The 19,823-nt window shown below is 33.7% G+C and overlaps 1 protein-coding gene across 7 annotated transcripts in view; it reads right to left on the bottom strand.

Moving 5' to 3' along the window:
- Window positions 1-19,823, bottom strand: part of LOC122628314 — a 305,366-nt gene that overhangs the window by 248,709 nt on the left and 36,834 nt on the right. For all 7 annotated transcript variants that reach the window (XR_006327004.1, XR_006327005.1, XR_006327006.1 and 4 more), the window contains one exon: window positions 898-943. Coding sequence is in view for 4 of the 7 variants with exons in the window: in XM_043810497.1 (XP_043666432.1) it covers window positions 898-943 (46 nt within the window). In the remaining 3 variants the exon portion in view is untranslated. The remainder of the gene's footprint in view (window positions 1-897; window positions 944-19,823) is intronic.

Raw genomic sequence — 19,823 nt, 5'->3', positions numbered from 1 at the left:
TACCTACCGTAGAGATGAACACGAAATGTTAGCATTATTTCTATTCCTTTGATGAAGGGAATAGGATCCTTCTTCGTACGTTGGCTAGTGTATACTTGTTATTGTTATTCTTGTTGTTGTTGTTGTTGTTGTTGTTGTTATTGTTTGTTTGTTTTTCTATTTGTTTTTCTTTTTCAAAAGATCGAGTTTTCAATCGATATCGCGCGCGTATTAGAATTCACAGAGGGATAGTGTCTTGAAAAAATGTAAATGGTGTCGCTTTTATTCGCCAATCTCGCTTTGAAGATATATGAAAGGTAATTAATTTGTTTTTGATTTATTATTTATATAGATACGTTGAGTAAACACTTTTTGGTGTTGTTGAAATTTTGAAGATTTTATCTAGATATTGTGATTTTTATAATTTTTTTCTCACTTGACGATGCTCTTATCGTCATAGATAAATCATATTAATATCTTGCAGGTATTAACTAATATTAAAATTGCATGAGAGAATTAATCACGTATGAATTATTTATCAGTAATTTCCTTTATGGGAGAAAAACCGAGATTAATTCATAGGAAATAGAAAACGTAGCGTTGCTCTCTCTTTCTCAATCGATCCGACGGCCGTGAATTTTTGCACGCTGAGAGTTTGGATGTATTCAAAAAAAAAAAAAAAAAAAAAAAAAAAAAAAAAAAAAAAAAAAAAAAAAAAAAAAAAAAAAAAAACAAAACAAAACAAAAAAACAAAAAGATATATCTCATTCCAATCCAAGATCCCCGTACAAATCGCTCGTTATAAAAAAATAAAAAAAAAATAAATATTATTATCACAGTCGAATTAAATAGATAAATACATATTCCATTTTCTCTTAATGTCAAAGAACGATTGATCGATTAATAATTTCAACTCACCCATGGGTCACCAAGTCGCCGGGTAGCATCAGCTGTTTCTCGTTGTCTATAAAAATAAAGAAATGAAAATATTACAAGTCACGTTGTTTAGAATTATACATATGCCGGATAAGAATAATCATTATTTTTATTATAAACGATTAGATATACTTTTTAATTAAGTCGATTTAATCGTCAAGGCACATATTGCACAAGATCCTTATAGTTCTTTCCTTATCTTCACGTCTCTAGCAATAAGAAACAATGATCGCGCAATTACGACAGAACGTCATCGAGTTCACGTCCGTATTAAACGGATGATTTAATCCCTGTCCCATATTATTCCCATACGTAAGTAAGTAAGTACTTACTTAACATGAATATTTTAATCGACGAGAGTCATGAGCTATGTACATACATTGTAATACTCGAACAAGTTCGTTGGAAAAACGAACGAAAGAAAAGATGAAAGTTGCTTGGTTTAATCCCTTCCTCTCTCTCTCCCTTCTTTTTTTTTGTTTTTTTATCTTTCATTTACTCTCCATGAGCTTCACCAAAAACGCGACGTTCTTTCATTTTAATGTCAATCTTTCTCATCTCGGCAACAAAATCATCGTCGATTCTGCCCACCCGTCGCTCTTTACGAATCACGTTTTTGTAATCAAACGACATTCCTCCCTCGAGTTTTCTCGACTTTCGTCAATTCAAACTTCCTTAACAAACCTACACGTAGGTAGATAGTTCTTTCCAACTCTACGTAATTTCTAACTTTTTCTCTAATCAAATTTTACCATTTTCAAAAACGACAAGTAGATGAGTAAGCAAACAAGTAAAATGTTGTCAGAAATTTTTTTCTTTCCGTATAAGTCGATTTTCTTTCTTGTTATTTTTCATTTTATTATTGCCTTGAAATAATACATAGCAAGAGGGAAAAATAAATATATTGCAAGATATCTTCTCTATCAAAATGTGAATTTATCGAGTTGCATCAAGCGTCGGGTATTAGACGACGAGCTCATTGATTCATATGAAACGGTTTAGCCATGAAAAAGACACTCGGTATGAATACAAAGTGGAAGAAATGCAATGCTTCGAAATGTCCATGATATTATTAAGCGCATCCTCAATTATTTCAAGTAGATGATCTCATACTGTCTTAGGGAGAACGTTATTCGATATATATTTTCTAAAGAGGACTTGAGTTACGATCGAACTTAACGTCGAACGGAAGAGCTTTCGTTCCTAAAGAGAATAGGCCAAAAGGAAATGCAATAACCAACGTTCTTCTATGAAGAATCCGATGGACGCCACTAAAAAGATAATAATACTTTGCTCTTGAAAAAATTATATCGAACAGAGAGAAGAAAACTCGGGGAATATAGGAACTTACCTATTTACTAATTTCTTACTCAACATTTACTAACCATAATACTTATTAACCCGTTTAAAATGAGAACAGATTGAAGATAAATTAAATGAAATTATCTATCTATATAGGTATGGTTTTACCGATACATATTGTTGAGATAATTGAACAACTGCGAACTAACGACAAAAAACTGAAACTAATTCTTCTGTTTCGAAGAATCGATCGAAACGAATTTCTAAATCGGATTTGTCGATAAGAATCCAGAACGAAACGAAACTAAAACGAAATTAAACGAAACCGTGCTATCAATCTTTTTTCTTTCTTTCTTTCTTTCTTTCTTTCTTTTTTTCTTCTTCTCTTTTTTTCTTCAAGCTCGCTAGAATTTGCTAAGGTTGCTTTCATCGATTTTCTTATCTCGAGCGTGCACATGTAGACGATTCGATTTGATCCAAGAATGATCCTATACCTCCTACGCTTACATGTATAACACAGAATATAGCTCTTATATTCGAAAACTTCTATGGTATATCACGGGTAGGATTTTGTGTCCTCCCCCATTCCCTCCCATCCCCTCCCCTCCCCAACCCCCTATTTTCTTCGATAATAACGTCCCATTCTAAAAATATCCGTATACTTCCAGCCTCTGCTTGATATTTACGTACGCACACGTGTTCCCTTTTAAATATAATTTATCGTACAAATAGAGCCTTCTCGGATTATCAAAAACACAAAATGAAATGTTCCTGTAGGAAAATATTGCGATTACGTTATCCTGAAATGCAACAAGATTACTATTTATCACGAGGAAAAAAGAAAGAAAGAGAAAGAGAATAGAAAAAGAAAAATCGATTCTCAAAACGAAAGGATCGTATGTTCTTCGTATAATATGTATCTAAATTTTTGTTATTTTTTGTATATATGTATATATATATATTACTGTAAAATAAATTAAAAGAAAATAATTTGTATTGAAATTTAGACAAATTTGTAGGTAAATTTGAGATAATTTTATGGTGATTGGAAAGGTTGAAACATTCTCGGTTACTCTCGATTAACTTCTAACGAGAAAGGAGAGAAAAGTTTTCAACGTTGTTTTTTATTTTCCTCGAAATATCACTTTGATATAACCAGACCAATGTATTTAGCTTATTCCGTTGCTCGTGGTAATATACTACACGTATGTAGCAATTCTCTTACCGGCATACTTTAAGTTATATACAGTATCACTATATACCACCAACCTAACCCTTTTTCCACCAACCACCCTCTGGCAAACTTGTAGAAAGGTAGATAGGTATGTGGAACGTTTTATTGCTCAAGAAGTTTTCTGGTAGAAACATTGAAAAAGGACCGAGTTACCAAAGCGCTCCGATATCCGTGCATTTACGTGCGTAAAACGTTTCGTATGTTGCTATCTATATAACTACGTTGAAACGTTTCAAATTGTTTTCTTTTTTTCTTCTTTTTCAAAAGGACAAGAAATATTTCAGAAATTCAGAAATTCAGAAATTCAAAGATTCAATTTCTCTCTTTCTCTTTCTTCCTTTTTTCTTTTTTTTTTTTTTTCTTTTTTTTAAGTAATTAATATAACAAAATTGTATTAATTAATTGATAGACAGAAATAAGGACGCTTTCAAACTAATATTATTATACATCTAATTACAATCTTTATTTTATTATTATATATCTACTTATAATAAATAATATTTATTTGTATGACTTCGTTTTGTTAGATGACAAGTTTCTATCGTAAAGGTAGAAAAAAATAGTGACGATAGACGATAGGTATAAGCAAGGATTCGAGAAAAGAAAAATGAAAAAATAAAAATAAGGATAAAGAAAAAGATACTTGGAAAATCTATGATAATAGGGATTCGTTGAAGATCCTGTACAAATATCTAGATACATACAATCATTCATACATAAATGCGAATATATATCCATACATAGATAGTTTGGAAAAGGAGGTCAGGTCAATCGGAAAGGTTTTCAGGATCGACCCGGAGCGTTCGAAGGTAGCGAAGTGGCCGAGGGTACGGATTGATTCGATATCTCGAGTTGGTTCCGCGCCGGCGTGTAAACGCGAATCATGTAAATGCAACTGCACCGGCACGTAGGTAGAGAGATAGTGGTTGGCTTGGTTTTACGAGTCCAGTAAGAGAGAGAGAGAGAGAGAGAGAGAGAGAGAGAGAGAGAGAGAGAGAGAGAGAGAGAGAGATTCGGTTCACCCGTTCGACCAGTAGTCCCAAGCAGATCGAGACAGTTAAATATACAGGGTGTACCATTTATCTTAATCTCGTTCATTCTTCAAAATTGACTTAAAACTAATTGATCTAATACAATCGTATAAATGAACACTTCAATATAACATACACATCTACCTAGATATCTAAAACCTATCAAATTTATCAAACATTGTCTAACACTAAAGGAAATTTTTATCAAGTTCAAATTAAACGATCCACCCAGTAGCTATATATACGCAATACGCAAGACTATCCTTCTGGAGCAGTTTACAAAAAGGTCGAACCACGATCCCAAGAGCAGAGAGATAAAAGATAGAGGAAGAAGAAAAATTCTCGTAGGAAAGTGTGGCACACCAATTGTAGTTGGTCTATCCTAACTTAAGGAAGAATCCACCCACTACACCTGTGTGTATCCGCCCTAAGAATGTATACCCTTTTCCTACTTTCTCGAAGGAAACAATGAAAGACGAACAACAGAATGGACGAGGAGAAAGCGTAGAAGCATTCCTTGAAAAGTATACACGGTGTATGGTAAAGGTGTCGTCGGCGGCCATCGTTGTTGTCTGCAACAGGCGTCGTCGTCCTGGGCCGCCATATTTCGACGTTCGTGCCTGCGCGTTTCGTGTTCCACCTCTCTCTCTCTCTCTCTCTCTCTCTCTCTCTCTCTCTCTCTCTGTTTCATTCTTTCTTTTTTTTTCTCTTTACTGTCTCTTTCTTTTTTTCTTTCAATCCGACTTTCCTTCTATCTCTACCTCTCCCTTTTTATTTCTTTCTCTTATAAGACATATACGTATACCTATTGGTACGTGTATGGGGAACATGGTAGCGACTTTTCTTTTCTTTTCTTTTCTTTTCTTTTATTTTCTTTTTTTTTTATTTTTTTTCTTTTCTTTTTTTTTCTCTTCCTCTTTCTCCTGCTCTTCCTCCTCCTCCTCCTCCTTCTCCTCCTCTTCGTCAAACCTTCCCTTTTCACTTTAATGCGACCACCGCATTTTATTTTGTCCAGCCACGTACGCCCACCAACGTAATGACATCTACCTAACTTTATTTCTCACGGTATTCCTTTTAAAATCGATAGAAAATTTTTTCTCTCTCTTTTTTTTTGTTCGTCTTTTTGATCCTTGAAATATTTTTATTATTTAACTCTTAATTTATTATAATTAATAAGGTAATGTTAACGATCGGTAATAATGAGTTATAAATTTTCTATATACATATTATTTCAATAATATAAATTATTAATAAATGTATTTATAAATTTTCTATAGAATATATATATATATTCTATATATATATATTATAAAATTTCTATATGTTAATACCTAATTACGTACTCACATTCAATGAAGGACTCCTTCGAAAAATGATTTAAGAAATGGCACTAGTTTTACCTTTGAATATGGTCGAATGCTTATATATGTCTATGTACACACACATGTATATATATATATACACGGCATATACGAAAAATGCACATGAAAGATGCATGCCAGCGAGTAAATGCTTGCGTCATAAACCGAAGTTTGTGAAAGCAGACTGATGCGAAATTTCATACGAATTTTTGCATTAGATTGCAACTAATAAACTATGCTACACACATACACACACACACATAAATATATATATGTGATTCTAGATATATAATTTACTTTTGCAGCATTAAAAAAGCTGAAAAATATTTCAGAAAATATTGTCGACTATTATTGGTCCTTTCTCGAAACGGGACAAAATTAGAATTTTTACATTTAAGACAAAAGAAGAAGAGAAGCACTTATGTATTACTATTTTATACGTGAAAGTTTCGGTTATTTTTGAAATGCTCGCGCGTGTCGCCGATACTACTAGTGGTTTGTCCGTAATACTCGAAAGGAAACTCGAGTGGAAAAATAAATTTTCGCGAGAAATATCCGTGCCAGATTCGTCGAATGTGCGCGGTCTTCTCCGTTCGTTTCATTCGCGAGCGATGCGTAATTTCTAGAAATATTGAAAGTAAATTTGATCAGAAACGTGTATGTATAAATATTTTGATATGTATGTTATACATAGATAGATGTGATAGAAACTATTACACACTTTAAGAACGTACGATTTCTGGACGAGCAGAAAAAAATTGGTACTAATTATTAAAAAAAGAAAGATAAAATTTTGTTGTTCCTCTTTCATCGTAATTTAAATAATATATGAATTTATATTATATCGCTTATGGGATATAGGTATATAATTTATGTACATAGATATGTTAAAATTGTAGAAATTTTCAAAGCGACTTTGCGACAAGATAGAATAAAATATAAAATGAAGAACGACTGGTGCATATAATAGAACTAAATACATACATAAATATATTTTTCATGTTTCAATATTTCTACATAATACCTATACAGAACATATATAACTTTAAATTTTCCAACAGGAAAAATTCAACTTTGTTATCTCAAATAATCGAAAATTTCCATTCTGAAAGAATTCAAACTAAGAGAAAAAAAATGTTATAAAAATTCATGGGAGTAAGAAACAAGTTCCAATTTTTTTCTCATTCTCTCTCTCTCTTTCTCTCTCTCTCTCTCTCTCTCTCTCTCTCCCTCCTTCTCTTAATCTTTTTTTTTCGTATACTTTTTTTTCACAGAACAACGATTCGTTTACGTGCACATATAGATAGACGTATATACGTACGTACATATATCCACCCCATGGAAGGTCGCGTGCACATAAATTCGAACGTATACTAAAGAACGAACATTATGTTTGCGACAAGCTAGATTATATTTCACGAAGCGGACAGTGCGAGCTGGTATGCAACAACTGCATGAAGGTAAATTGGCGTAATCAAGCGGTGAATGGAGTACGCGTGGCAATCTCACGCGTATATTGCGCATGCAAAGTTTATAGATTTCAAAGCTGCCTTCGTATGGTTATACGAGAGAGAAAGAGAGAGAGAATAATAACGCTATCGATCGAATACGATGGACATCCTTTGTTTCACTCGCTTCTACCATTCTGACCAATCCTCTTCTTTAATTTTATATCCTGTACGATACGAACATACATATTTGTAGATACGTGAAAATATTTACAAGCGTTTGTATTGTGTTTATGTCTAAATTATGTTATCAATAGTGATATCTCGAAACATTCTTTATAATTTTCTTGAATAGCATCGAACGATTACCTACGTAGATCAAATCAAGTCGATTGTAACAATTCTTTATATACGTAAAGAAAAAGAACGGGTATGTATGTGTGTGTAATCTTAGAAGGACAATTATTAATGAAATCATATTTTCAATATTTCACATAATACTACAATCTGTTAATTAAGAGAATGTAATTAAATAGATATACTGAATGTTATTCGTTTATAATGTTTATCTATAAATGATTTGATCACGATCATTGAAAATGTGGGTTATTCTACGATCTATATCTTAATTAATTCGAACGTCGATATTGAATAAAATATCTAATTATAAAACCTTGGAAGAATGATAATTTTTTAATTTAATAAAATAAATTTGTACTTATATTAGATATAAAAACCAAGTAAGATATTTTACTTGAAAGAGAGAGAGAGGGAGAGAAAGAGAGAGAGAGAGAGAGAGAGAGAGAGAGAGAGAGAGAGAGAAAGAAAGAAAGAGAAAAAAAAGAAAAGAAAAGTAGAGAAACTTATTACGAAGGGATGAAAAAGAATTCGAGCGCTGAAAAGAGAATCAGGTGTATCCGATGGGTTGATGGGACGAACCACAAAATGTCGGGACACGAAGCTCTCAACGAAGATCATGATATATCCTGCAGGATATTCGAGCAGCTAGGATCAAAAGTTATATCTCTTCGAGGAATGATATTTCGTCCAGATCTCACCATTTTTAAGATGGACGAATCCGTAGTTAAAATCGACATTTATCGATCTATCTATCTATCAAAAATATTTATCGAATTTATTTTACGAAAATTGATCCTAAAGTGATCCTTGGAGGGATCTTTTATCAATTATTTTATCAATATCGTTTGAATCGGTATTAAATCAAATCATATTAATTTTATTTTATATATATATATATATATATATATATATATATATACACACTGTTTGATTGCAAATAAATTTTTAGTCACGAACGAAGAACCACGATAAAAAGTTTCTCACGAATGTCGAAAGGGTCAACTAAACATCTACGATTGTACGTGTTTCAGGCAAAATGGAACGACAGAGAAAACGAAGAGGAGCCCTAAACATTTACAACGTACATTCCTGAGGATATCTTTTTCTTTTTCTCCGTTCAACTCAGAACTCATTGGAACCGTAGAGCGAAACGAACGAAAGCCATCGTCGATTGCATGGGGAAGAGTGGCGGTTGGCTTCCGAAAAAAAAAAGAAAAAAGAAAAAAGAAAAATGAAAAAGAAAAGTAAAAGAGAAAGGAAGAAAAAAACCAGAGAAAATGAATCGAATACACGGTATAACCCTTTACCTTTACCTTTAAAAGAAAGGAAAAGCACGGAAGTATTTTACAACAGGCAAAACACAAAATCCTTTCCCTCGATGAAAAGGGTAATGCTTAGAATAATACCTGAGAGAGAAACTTAGAAACGTTTCCCCATTGAAACGCACTTGATACCGTTAGGTCACGATACCTTTACGAAGTTTCTTTTTTCTAAGTTTATTAGCAGCAGCGTGGTAAAAAAAAAAAAAAAAAAGAAAGAAAGAAAAGAAAAAGAAGAGAAAAGAATATTTCCAAAATTATTTCTCTCTTTCGGATTTGTTCGGAAAAGAATTTTTAAAGAAATAATATCAACAGCTGATTTTTTTACGCTTCTTTTTCTTCTTCCGAAAGCTTTCTAAATTTCTAATTTTCGTATTAAATAAATTTCTATGAGATGTATATATATATATATATATACGAGAGAAGGGAAATAAATATAATTTAAAAATTGATTAAATGATTTCGAATGAATAACAATTAACGTCAAGTGTAATTATCAACGGGTATAGATATATTAACTCTTACCCCTGTTTCATCTTATTGTTAGACGACAAAAGAAACTTTTTTAATAGTTTTTACTTGGTATTGACGTCTCTCCACTCGCTGCTCTATTTAATCAATGTAACTACTCACTACGGTCCTGCGTCGTTTATATCTACGTCCATCCATACCTACGTAAGTATTAACGTACCTATCTATATAGCTTGACACACTAGTTAAAGACTTTTATGTTACCTAATCAAACAGTCCGTAAGAGACCATTTTCCATAGGTACTTACTTACATTCATACTTGACTCTAGCTCTTCATTCCTACGGAACTCGTTTGAATTTGTAAACAACAAGAAATATAAAAGAGAAAGAGAAAGAGAGAGAGAGAGAGAGAGGAAAACTACGTCAAGTATCGCAATTTCTAATTAAAATTTAAATACAGAAAATATAATTATTTAAGTGACTTTTTTGCAACAAAGTAGATGTCATTAAAATTAAAGTGAAGCGTTATTGATATTTATAAATATTGTTATTAGAGATGTGGAAAAACGAAGAGGATTATTACGATTTTAATGGTTTAAGAAAGAAGAAAAAAAAAAGAGAAAGAAAAAAGAGAAAAAATCATTCCTCATAAAATCCGTCGAAAATATGATGCTATTAAAAATTCGTTCGAGTCTTGAGATTTATTGTAATAAGCACGAGGACCGTCTTCTTCGTTTGCTCTCGTTTCGAATACTTCCGACACTATAGTGGTACTGACTCATTGACCTCGAAATAGAATAACTCTCTCTCTCTCTCTCTCTCTCTCTCTCTCTCTCTCTCTCTCTCTTTCTCTCAATGTTATGTTTGATTAGCGATAGCGATTGAATTATTCGATCATGAATGTGTGTTGAATTGTACGTGACACGAAAGACTCGCATAAGTTTCTTCACGCTTTTGTAATAGTTCCACGCTTTGTTTCTGAATTATCCATTGCCAACCTTATATCTGATTTCGCACGCGCGGATCATTTAAAAGAAAAAAAAAAAAAAAAAAAAAAAAAAAAAAAAAAAAAAAAAAAAAAAAAAAAGGAGAGAAACGTCATTTCAACGTGATCAACGATTGAATTATTAAGAAAAATTTAAGAAGTAAATGAAAGTGAACGAATGAATGAATGAAATTAAAAAAAAAAAAAAGAAAGAAGAAAAGTATTATCCAAAAGGATATAACTAAATTATAAGCAGAAATAAAACGTTGAAACCTTTTTCTATCTGAAAGAAATCAGAGCAATAATAAATATCATAATTAGGAAAAATATGCACGATTTCGAAGTATTTCCTATTTCCATGCCAAATATCATAGAGAGGTCGAGAGATCGAGAGAAAGAGAGAGAGAGAGAGAGAGAGAGAGAGAGAGAGAGAAAAGGAGAGTATAGTAGATATAAGTAATCCACGTCAGTAGCCAATGTCAAACTACCTTACTCCTATCTCTTCGCCAAATGGTATGACACTCGCAAACGGAGAACGAGCACATTTCAACACATTTGCCTTCACCTTTCAGCAAGATCTCTGTCGTCGGATCTAGGTACAGTTGACCTAAGTTGATCTCTCCTGGGAAATATGAAGCGATACCTAGCCAGAGAGAAAAAGAGGGAAAGAGAGAGAGAGAGAGAGAGAGAGAGAGAGAGAGAGAGAGAGAGAGAGAGAGATAGAGTACGATATAAGGCAAGATAGAAGTAAATGGCGTGGAAATATATATATATATATATATATATATATATACATATATAAACAAAAAGAAAAAAGAACGTACCAGCATCAGCTTTAGCACCTGAAGCTTACTCTTTCGTTCATATCACGGTCACGTGCGGATTCACCTGCAGATCCAAGATGTTTCTGTGTACACGTCGCCTGTGCACTTACGTACTTATGGACTTACCAGAGAATGGGAGGATGACTACGTGTATTTCATACGATACCACTCGATACATACCATACGTGTATATATATATATATATATATATATATATATATATATATATATATGTGTATATATATATGTATATATATAGATACGTATTTACATCCGTGCACCTTCAATGAAGATCCAGACGATATGAGTTTTGTGATAGCTCTACTTGCATTTACGATTTACCTAAAATATGTTCTTATTTTTTTCTTTTCTTTGTTTTGTTTGTCCCTTCCTTATATCGCGGACATTCTTATCCTCGAATTATTATCGGAGGAAATTTTATAGTTTCGTTTATAATTTATATGTTACCAACGAAAAGTTAAAAAATGATATCTTCGTGTTTATTTCCCGTAGATCTAACAATGTCGTATATCAAACGAAAAAAAATTTATTCCTCCTCGATATCCTTTCCTTTCATTTTTGATAATGAACGTAAAACATAGATGTACGTCTCGAAATAAAATACTTTAAGATTAATATCATATCTCCCCGCGATATATATATATATATATATATATATATATATATAAAATGTTCTTTCTATTAATAAAAATAATTCGGACGGATTATTCCAAAAGTTTCTTCGCAAAAAGTTGAAAAATATTCGATTCGATATTTTCTTTTCTTTTTCAATCGTTCGAAATCTATAGCCAATCGGATCTTTCTGTCATATGATATTCTTTCTTTTTTCGTTTTTTGCTACCACCGCCTCTTTCTCCGCCATCTTCCTGTTTACTTTCTTTCTATCTCTATCTCTATCTCTCGCAAGCGTTTCATCCATTTATCTCTTTCTTTCCAAGTTGTTATTCCAAGCTTTAGCTTCAGCTCCACGACTTACTCATCCCCTCGAATACGTGACGGTGAAGCAATGATGGTGGCGTATTGGACAGGTATACCCGCAGGTATCAGTACGTATGAACGTGTGCTTTTTCCTTCATCCGCTCATCCAGCTGCTTCTTGTCGATACATACAAACATAGATACACACGTACATACATACATACACACACACACACATATATATATATGTATGTATATAAATATGTGTGTGTGCATCAGGGCGTCGTAGACCACGTAGAGGCGGATATAACGGCGTCAGCAGGGGATCCCTGCTGCCATTTTATCCAAACGTGATCTCAGCCAAATACGAAAATTCGTATACGTGGCTGCAACGTAGGTACCTATAGTTCGAGCGTTGATCTTCTCGAATCGACTCGAAGAAAATTCACCTAAACGTAGCTGGCTTGAAAATATAACGAGCTAGTACGCGAAAATGTATTTTCGAGATCTATATGTCTCAGTATCCTTTTCTATTTCTCTCTCTCTCTCTCTCTCTCTCTCTCTCTCTCTCTCTCTCTCTCTCTCGGAAGAATAGAAATTTCGCTATAATACTTCCTAGAATAACCTAACCGAACATTGACTTTTACGAGCTTTTAATCTTACCTCAGTTTTTCTAACGATCGTCCGATGAAACTTTGAAATATCTGATCGGATAATTATCATAACATTTAACTCAGCTTCCTTCGGTATTTTTATCGGGATAAAAATTATTTTCAACGCTACGTCTTGCATATTCTCTTATTTTATGAAAAATGGTGAGTATTATAAACAGGTGTACAGATATGTAGTTAATGCGTACTTATCTATACTTACATCTAACACGTGATTGATGATAAAAAAAAAAAGATAGAAAAGGAAGAAAAAAATAGAAGAGAATAGAGAAAGAAGTAAGAGAGAAAAGGAAAGCTTTGCTTATCTTATTAACGACGAATAGCGGCTCGTGTTTAGAACAATTAGGGAACAATAATCGTCGGCGCGTGTCCACTTCGCGAAGATTTACAATTCCTTTAACCGCACATTTCTCCGAGCATTATATGTTCGTTTAATGGACCATTTATGCAGCTCGTTCGCACGGCGCGGGGTGGAAAGTCAATGCGTCCTTCGTACCTCATCAAAGAAAGGTCGAAAGAGTATATAGGCTCCTCAGCCTATAAACGTGTTCGCAGTTTCGCACCTAACAATTAGTGGGTACACGTCAGGCAGTCCGTAATAAAGCAATGATCGTGGTTTACGAGGTAGTATATAATCCCACCAACAAACCATCCAACCACAAACTCTCCCACCCACCTTAACGTCGTTGTCGTTCTATAACTCGAGAAGTCTGTCCGTCGGTACATATGTATATAAGTACGCACGTATGTATATGTATATATGTATGTATGTATGCAGGTATGTATATATGTATGTATATATGTATGTATGTATGTATGTATATATGTATGTATGTATGTATGTATGTATGATGTATATATGTATGTATATCACACAAAAGATAAGTACAATGTAGATATATTTTAAGTTTTTCGATCAATACTATGCCAATAATGCTTTATTCAATTTCTATCCTAATCTGTGAATTTTTTAATGAAATCTATTCTTCTTTTTTATTATTTTTTTTTTTTGCAAGTGTAATATAATCCTTCGAAGTCCAATGAGTTTATAAGAAATTCGATGTAATATGATTCGAATATATATCTACAACGTTTGTGTTAAATCTTGTTAATTATTACATCCCCGTTTTGTTTTTTAATCAAGAGAACGATAAAGCGACGTTAATTTAGGAATACAATTGATAAGATCTTCAACGAAGCCGACGATTACAATGTTTATCTTCGACAAAAATTTCAACTTACGGCGGAACGCAATAAGCAGGATAATGATAGACATTACCAAAGATTTTTGAATAGAAATGCTTCATTATAAGCGAGTTAGAAAAATTTTTTTCTAAACAGTTCCATTCGAGGAATCCTTGATTTTTTTATTAAGCGAGTGACATCGTTAGGCCCAACCCACTTCCTGATCATAAATAATAATAATAATAATTTCAGTTGTATCAAAAATCAAAAAAAAAAAAAAAAAAGAAGAAAAAGAAAAAGAAACAAAATTCCAACAAGCATCGTAATATTTATAGCTATATCATTAAATAATTTGAATACTTGTCCTTTTCTTATCCTTCCTACTTATCTCCTTGCAAAATTAATAAATTTTGAAAATCTGTATTTTTTATTTATTTTCTCTTCTTTTTTTCACATAATTTATAAAAACTTTCACGTTAGCCGGCGCTAAAATTGTTATTGCTGAATTCTGCAAAAATAAAAAAAAGAAAAAATATCTACATAATATCATAAGAAATAATATGAAAGAAACGAATCGATTGAATATTTTTATACCTATCTAAATTCATATTTACGTAATCCGAAATATATGAAAACTTTATCATATATTTTCATTCTTATATAGAAAGTATACGTGTAGTTAGTAGAAGCTCAAGCAGAGAATGAAAATGGAGACGCTTATTTCCAAGGAGAGAACGTAGAAACGTAGAATATCTTCGATAATAATCTTCGATAATTGGCTCGTTCAGGTCCGAAGGCAATCCTACCCTACGAGTCTCTGAACCCTTCTCTCTCTCTCTCTCTCTCTCTCTCTCTCTCTCTCTCTCCCCCTCCCTTTTTCTCTCAGTACATTTCCGTGCTCATTCCTTTACAGTATATAATCGAAGCGTCGACCTTTTATGGAAACCGGACCGCGGGAGACAGACATACTCGTTACGCTCGCGGTAGCAACCTCGTAAACACTGTCAGAGGTTGTCCAAGCCCTTACCCCTTAAAGGTAAAACTCATCGCTAATTGGGTTCGGTCGAAAAGATGAGTCGCCAGTCGGCACTCGCGAAAGAGTGTACTCCTTGCTCGATCTACGATGACGCCCAGCAATATCTTTGATACCAGAAAACATCTACATTTTATATGTAGGTATGTATACTCTCGCGACCTAACTTCGAATCGACCAACCTTTCTCTCTTTCTCTCTTCCTTTCCTTTTTCTTCCTTCCTTTCTTTCTTTCTTTCTTTTTCTTTCTCGTCCCACGCGTTCGTTCCACACTTACAAATATCTCGCTCAATAAATTAGTTTGCCCGAGGCTTCTTACAAAGTAGAGAAGAGATGGAATAATAAAAGAAATGGGAGATCATGAAGAAGGACGTGAGTCGGTCTCAGACAAAAATAAACGAGCACGCCGACAGAAAATCCGTTCGGCGTCTCAAAATGAAGCAAACTGCTTTTTCTCCCACTCCCTCCTCTCTCTCTCTCTCTTTCTCTCTCATTCTTTATCCGTCCTTACTCCCACCATCGAACTTTCCCAATCTCTCAGCGACCGACCCCTACACTACTACACCACTCTCTGATATTTCCCCTTCCATAATTTAGAGTTCGATGACAATGCCGATGTCGCCCATGAAATACATTTTAGCTACAATGTCGAAGTTGCTGTCTCATGGCGACTTTGCTAGAAAGGAGGTGGACGGACTCGTGCCGACTCGTTTCCTACGAATGGCAGCAGATGGGGTTTGGTAGAGGCCATTCCAAATCCTCCTTCTTTCTACCCCACCTCTCCTATCTCTCTTTCTTTCTCTTTCTCTCTTTCTTTCTCTTTTTCTTTACGAGAGGGAAAAACGAATATCCTGTAGCACCAGTCATTTCTCCTTTTCTCGCTTCTTTTCTCTCTCTCTCTCTCTCTTTCTTTTTCTTTTTAGAGATATAGGAGCAAACATGATTTACAGAAATGCTCCACAGCCGAAGGAGTAAAAGCCGTGCGAGTCGATGCCAAAGAAATAATATAACAACTTGTGGTATCTCGGAATCCCATTGCCCTGGGATACTGTCTATCTCGATCCTTTACCTTTTTTCTTCTTTTTTTGTTTCTCTCTCTCTCTCTCTCTCTCTCTTTCTTTTTTTCTTCTCCTTTTTTCTTTTTCCTTTTCTTTTTTTGTTTTCTCTTATCAAGATTTCACGGACTATGTATCATGAAACGTGACCAATGGATGAGATTATTACAGTTATCATCCTTTCGAGATAGCGCAAAGTTGTTAAGAGAAAATGGAATATCACCTCAACCAAATATTTCTGTTAAGGATAATGATTCAAGGAAAAGAATATATTTAAAATATTTTCAAAGGATAATTAAACGATATTAACATAATAATAAGTATTTTCTGAATAAACGAGACAATGTCATTTACTAGCTTTATAAAGGAAGATGGTAAATGGGTTAATGTGTTTCGCATCAACAGGTGGCCGGTATTGAACCGCAAACTTATGCCTTTACGAGGACCTAAAGCTGTATTGTGGCGATTCCACTTGATGTATACACCTAAGTAGCAACGTGAATAAGAACTCTGTAAGGTATCTCTCGCTCGACGTCATTTCATCACCGAGTAATAATCGCACCTAACGGAGCTAACCTAGGTAAGTAATAGTAGAGTTGCTTCGAGTATCGTAAATACACGTGTACGCGTTTTAAACGTATGTACGTGTCTATATAAAAGCATCGAAGGACGAAGGACGAAGGACGAACGACGACTCTCTATCTTTCCTTTCTTTCAAATCCAATCTTGTTAGAAAAAAATATAAATATCATACGAGATAACTATGTTTATTCTCGTATATCTATCAATATTTCTAAACAATGAAAGAGAAATGAAAACGGAGAGAAGACAAAGAATTTTCTTTGACAATCAATTTTACGAATATTCCAAATTTGCATTTGCATACCAATATCGCATCGTAACCGTATCGCCATTGTATCTCCGTGAATGCTGGTTATAACGAAGCATCAAGGAAAACGAAAATAAACAAATAAACGAATAAAAAGGAAAGATACAACTGGCCGGTCATCTACTCGTTAACTCCCTCGAATTTAAGGTCTCTACTTTTTCATTGCAAACGTAACGCGACAGTGACGATCAAAGTATTTGATCGCTCTTAAAATCTTAATCCTCTTGATCTCGCTCCTATCGAAGGATACGTCCAAGTGTATATATATACGTACACATCGTATTCTTATATCGTTTCGTCGAAATGTTTACCTCTGGTAGAACCTTCGTTGGAACAAGAAATATAAAATATATATGTAAAGAATATTTTGGTGGTATAAAAGATTTATAACATGAGAAAATATATCTTATAATATATTAATAACAATCCAATGTAAATCGTACGTAAACGTAATACTTTCATTCGTCCCGATTTTTCGCGCAAAACATAAGTTGATAATTTAGAAATATAACAAACGTATAAGAGAAACGTGTATTAAAAACGAACGAATAATGAACGAACGAACGAACGAACGAACGAACGAACGAACGAACGAACGAACGAACCATTTGAAAATTCTTTTTACACACGATTGTTTCAGATAGATAGATTATGTAAGATGAAATATGTACTTAGGTATGTCACGTTACATCAACCATTCGTCACAGCAGGTATCATGATGCATCCTGGAAAATGCATCCCGTTTGTGCAGAACGACGACGTTATCAGGATCCAACGATTATCGCAGCGTCATCTGTATGGAAGCCATTGAAATAGGTCGTAGAGAGAGAGCGTATGGGGCGGTTAGCCCAAAGTCCATTCCGCTAACGGTAACGACCGACTCGTGGGTTCGAGTCTCAGCTAAGCTTGAAAATGAATCGTCTCTCATCATGGCAAATGAAGCAACCTTCTCCTTTCCGTTGGTTTAGCTATGACGACATCACTACACTACTATCGACTCTAATACGAAGCATCGTTCCTAGTAACCCATCGCAGGCTTTACCAGTCTCTATATCAGCCGCCATTTTTCATTGTTAAATGCGCAAGCGCAGGACGCAACGAACCTACCTAAATACATAAACGACGGATCGAAGAAATAGAGAAAATTGTCTATATCGCGAACGAAATCGATGAAAACGATTTCTTTCGTTAGAATGCTCGAACTAAATCGTTAAATTTGATATCCATCGTAAGATCGGCCATTTTAATATTCTCCATGTTACTTTAATATACGAACGATGTCGAAAGTTTTATATTAATTTTTATTAAAAGGGAAAGGAGAGAAGAAAGAAAAAAATCTTGTCCCCGCGTTATCTTCAGTATTTCCTTCAAGAAAATATTTTATATTACGATGATTATTCAAAGAAAAGGGAATAGGTCTGGCAAATTTGAATCGGATGACATTTTGAAAGATCGGGTCAGCTAAGTTTGCGAAATGGTTGAAATTGGCGGACTACGGTAGCCCTGCCGGTAAGTTCGTCTCGGTATAGACGAGACGAGGGTCCACCAAGCGCACTTTATTACCGACCAGGCGATCGATTCCTCTCCCTCGTACGCTGCGTTATCGGGCACGTTAATGTCCTATCCAAGTTGAAAGAAAAGGATACGAGAGTTGGTATATAACTCATCACCCTTCCTAATTTTCTATTTGCACGAACGTAATCTCCTTGAACCAGACAAACGAAAAGCAGAGACTATCGAATGTAATCGAAAACATGATAACGATCCATTCAATGTTTTTTATTTTATATCATTTTCTTTTCTCTTCTTTTATTTTATTGTCCTTATCTATTTTAATTGCTACTATGAAGATAACGAAAAATTAGTATATAGAGGTAAATATGATGAATGGATCGTTTAGCCTTGTCAAAAAATTCCAAATCATGTAATAAAGCTATGTAAAAACATATCCATCCTTTGCAGCGATCATTATCGAAGATTAATTAAGTAATTGCAGAACCATTTTTTATAAATTACAGAGAAAGATATCATAAAGAATAAAATCTATAAAAACGATTCGTTATACTATGATTAGTACGATAATCGTATATTTACTGTACAAGTGGGTAATTTATGAAATTTACATACGCAATAATGTAATTTATTTACGAGAATCATTAATGTATTTGTCAAGTATCATTCGAATATCTAATATGAATGATATGAAATTTATTTGTATTAATTGTCGATAATTCTGTATTATCATGTTTAATGATGCTTTTCATGTAAACTCAATCTCTCTCTTTCTCTCTCTCTCTTTCTCTCTTTCTCTTTCGTTCTACAGGCTGTAGAATCTAATAACCACATATAATGTAATATATGCTTTACATACATCAATATGTAGACAAACAAATTTTTTTCTTAACTTTTATTAATAGATACATAGCATAAATTTCTTAATGAACATCAATAAAAATCAAGAGATTCTGTAGGAACGAAAAAAAAAGGGAAGAAGAAAAGAAAATTATGTGAAAAAAAAAGAAACTATGAAGCTATGTGAATTAAAAGGTAATAACAAAAAATAAGCCTCAATGATATCGTTACGAAATAATTATCGAAAATTTACTGCTATGATTAAAAACGGCATAATCATGAAACACATGGTTGAAAAGATGGTTCCAAAGGGAACGTAGCTCGTGGAACGCTTTAATTAACAGCTATGTCAATGGCTAAAACGTAAAACGTTTAGCTAGCGTGACTTACGACCAAGTCTGATAAAAAGTTTCTTGTTTCTTCCTAAGTATCTGCCGAGTCATTCGTTAA

This window comes from Vespula pensylvanica, chromosome 4 (genome assembly GCF_014466175.1).
Source record: "Vespula pensylvanica isolate Volc-1 chromosome 4, ASM1446617v1, whole genome shotgun sequence".
NCBI lineage: Eukaryota > Metazoa > Arthropoda > Insecta > Hymenoptera > Vespidae > Vespula > Vespula pensylvanica.
The sequence above is the reverse complement of the archived record's forward strand: the minus strand, read 5'-3'. Positions and strand labels throughout refer to the sequence as shown.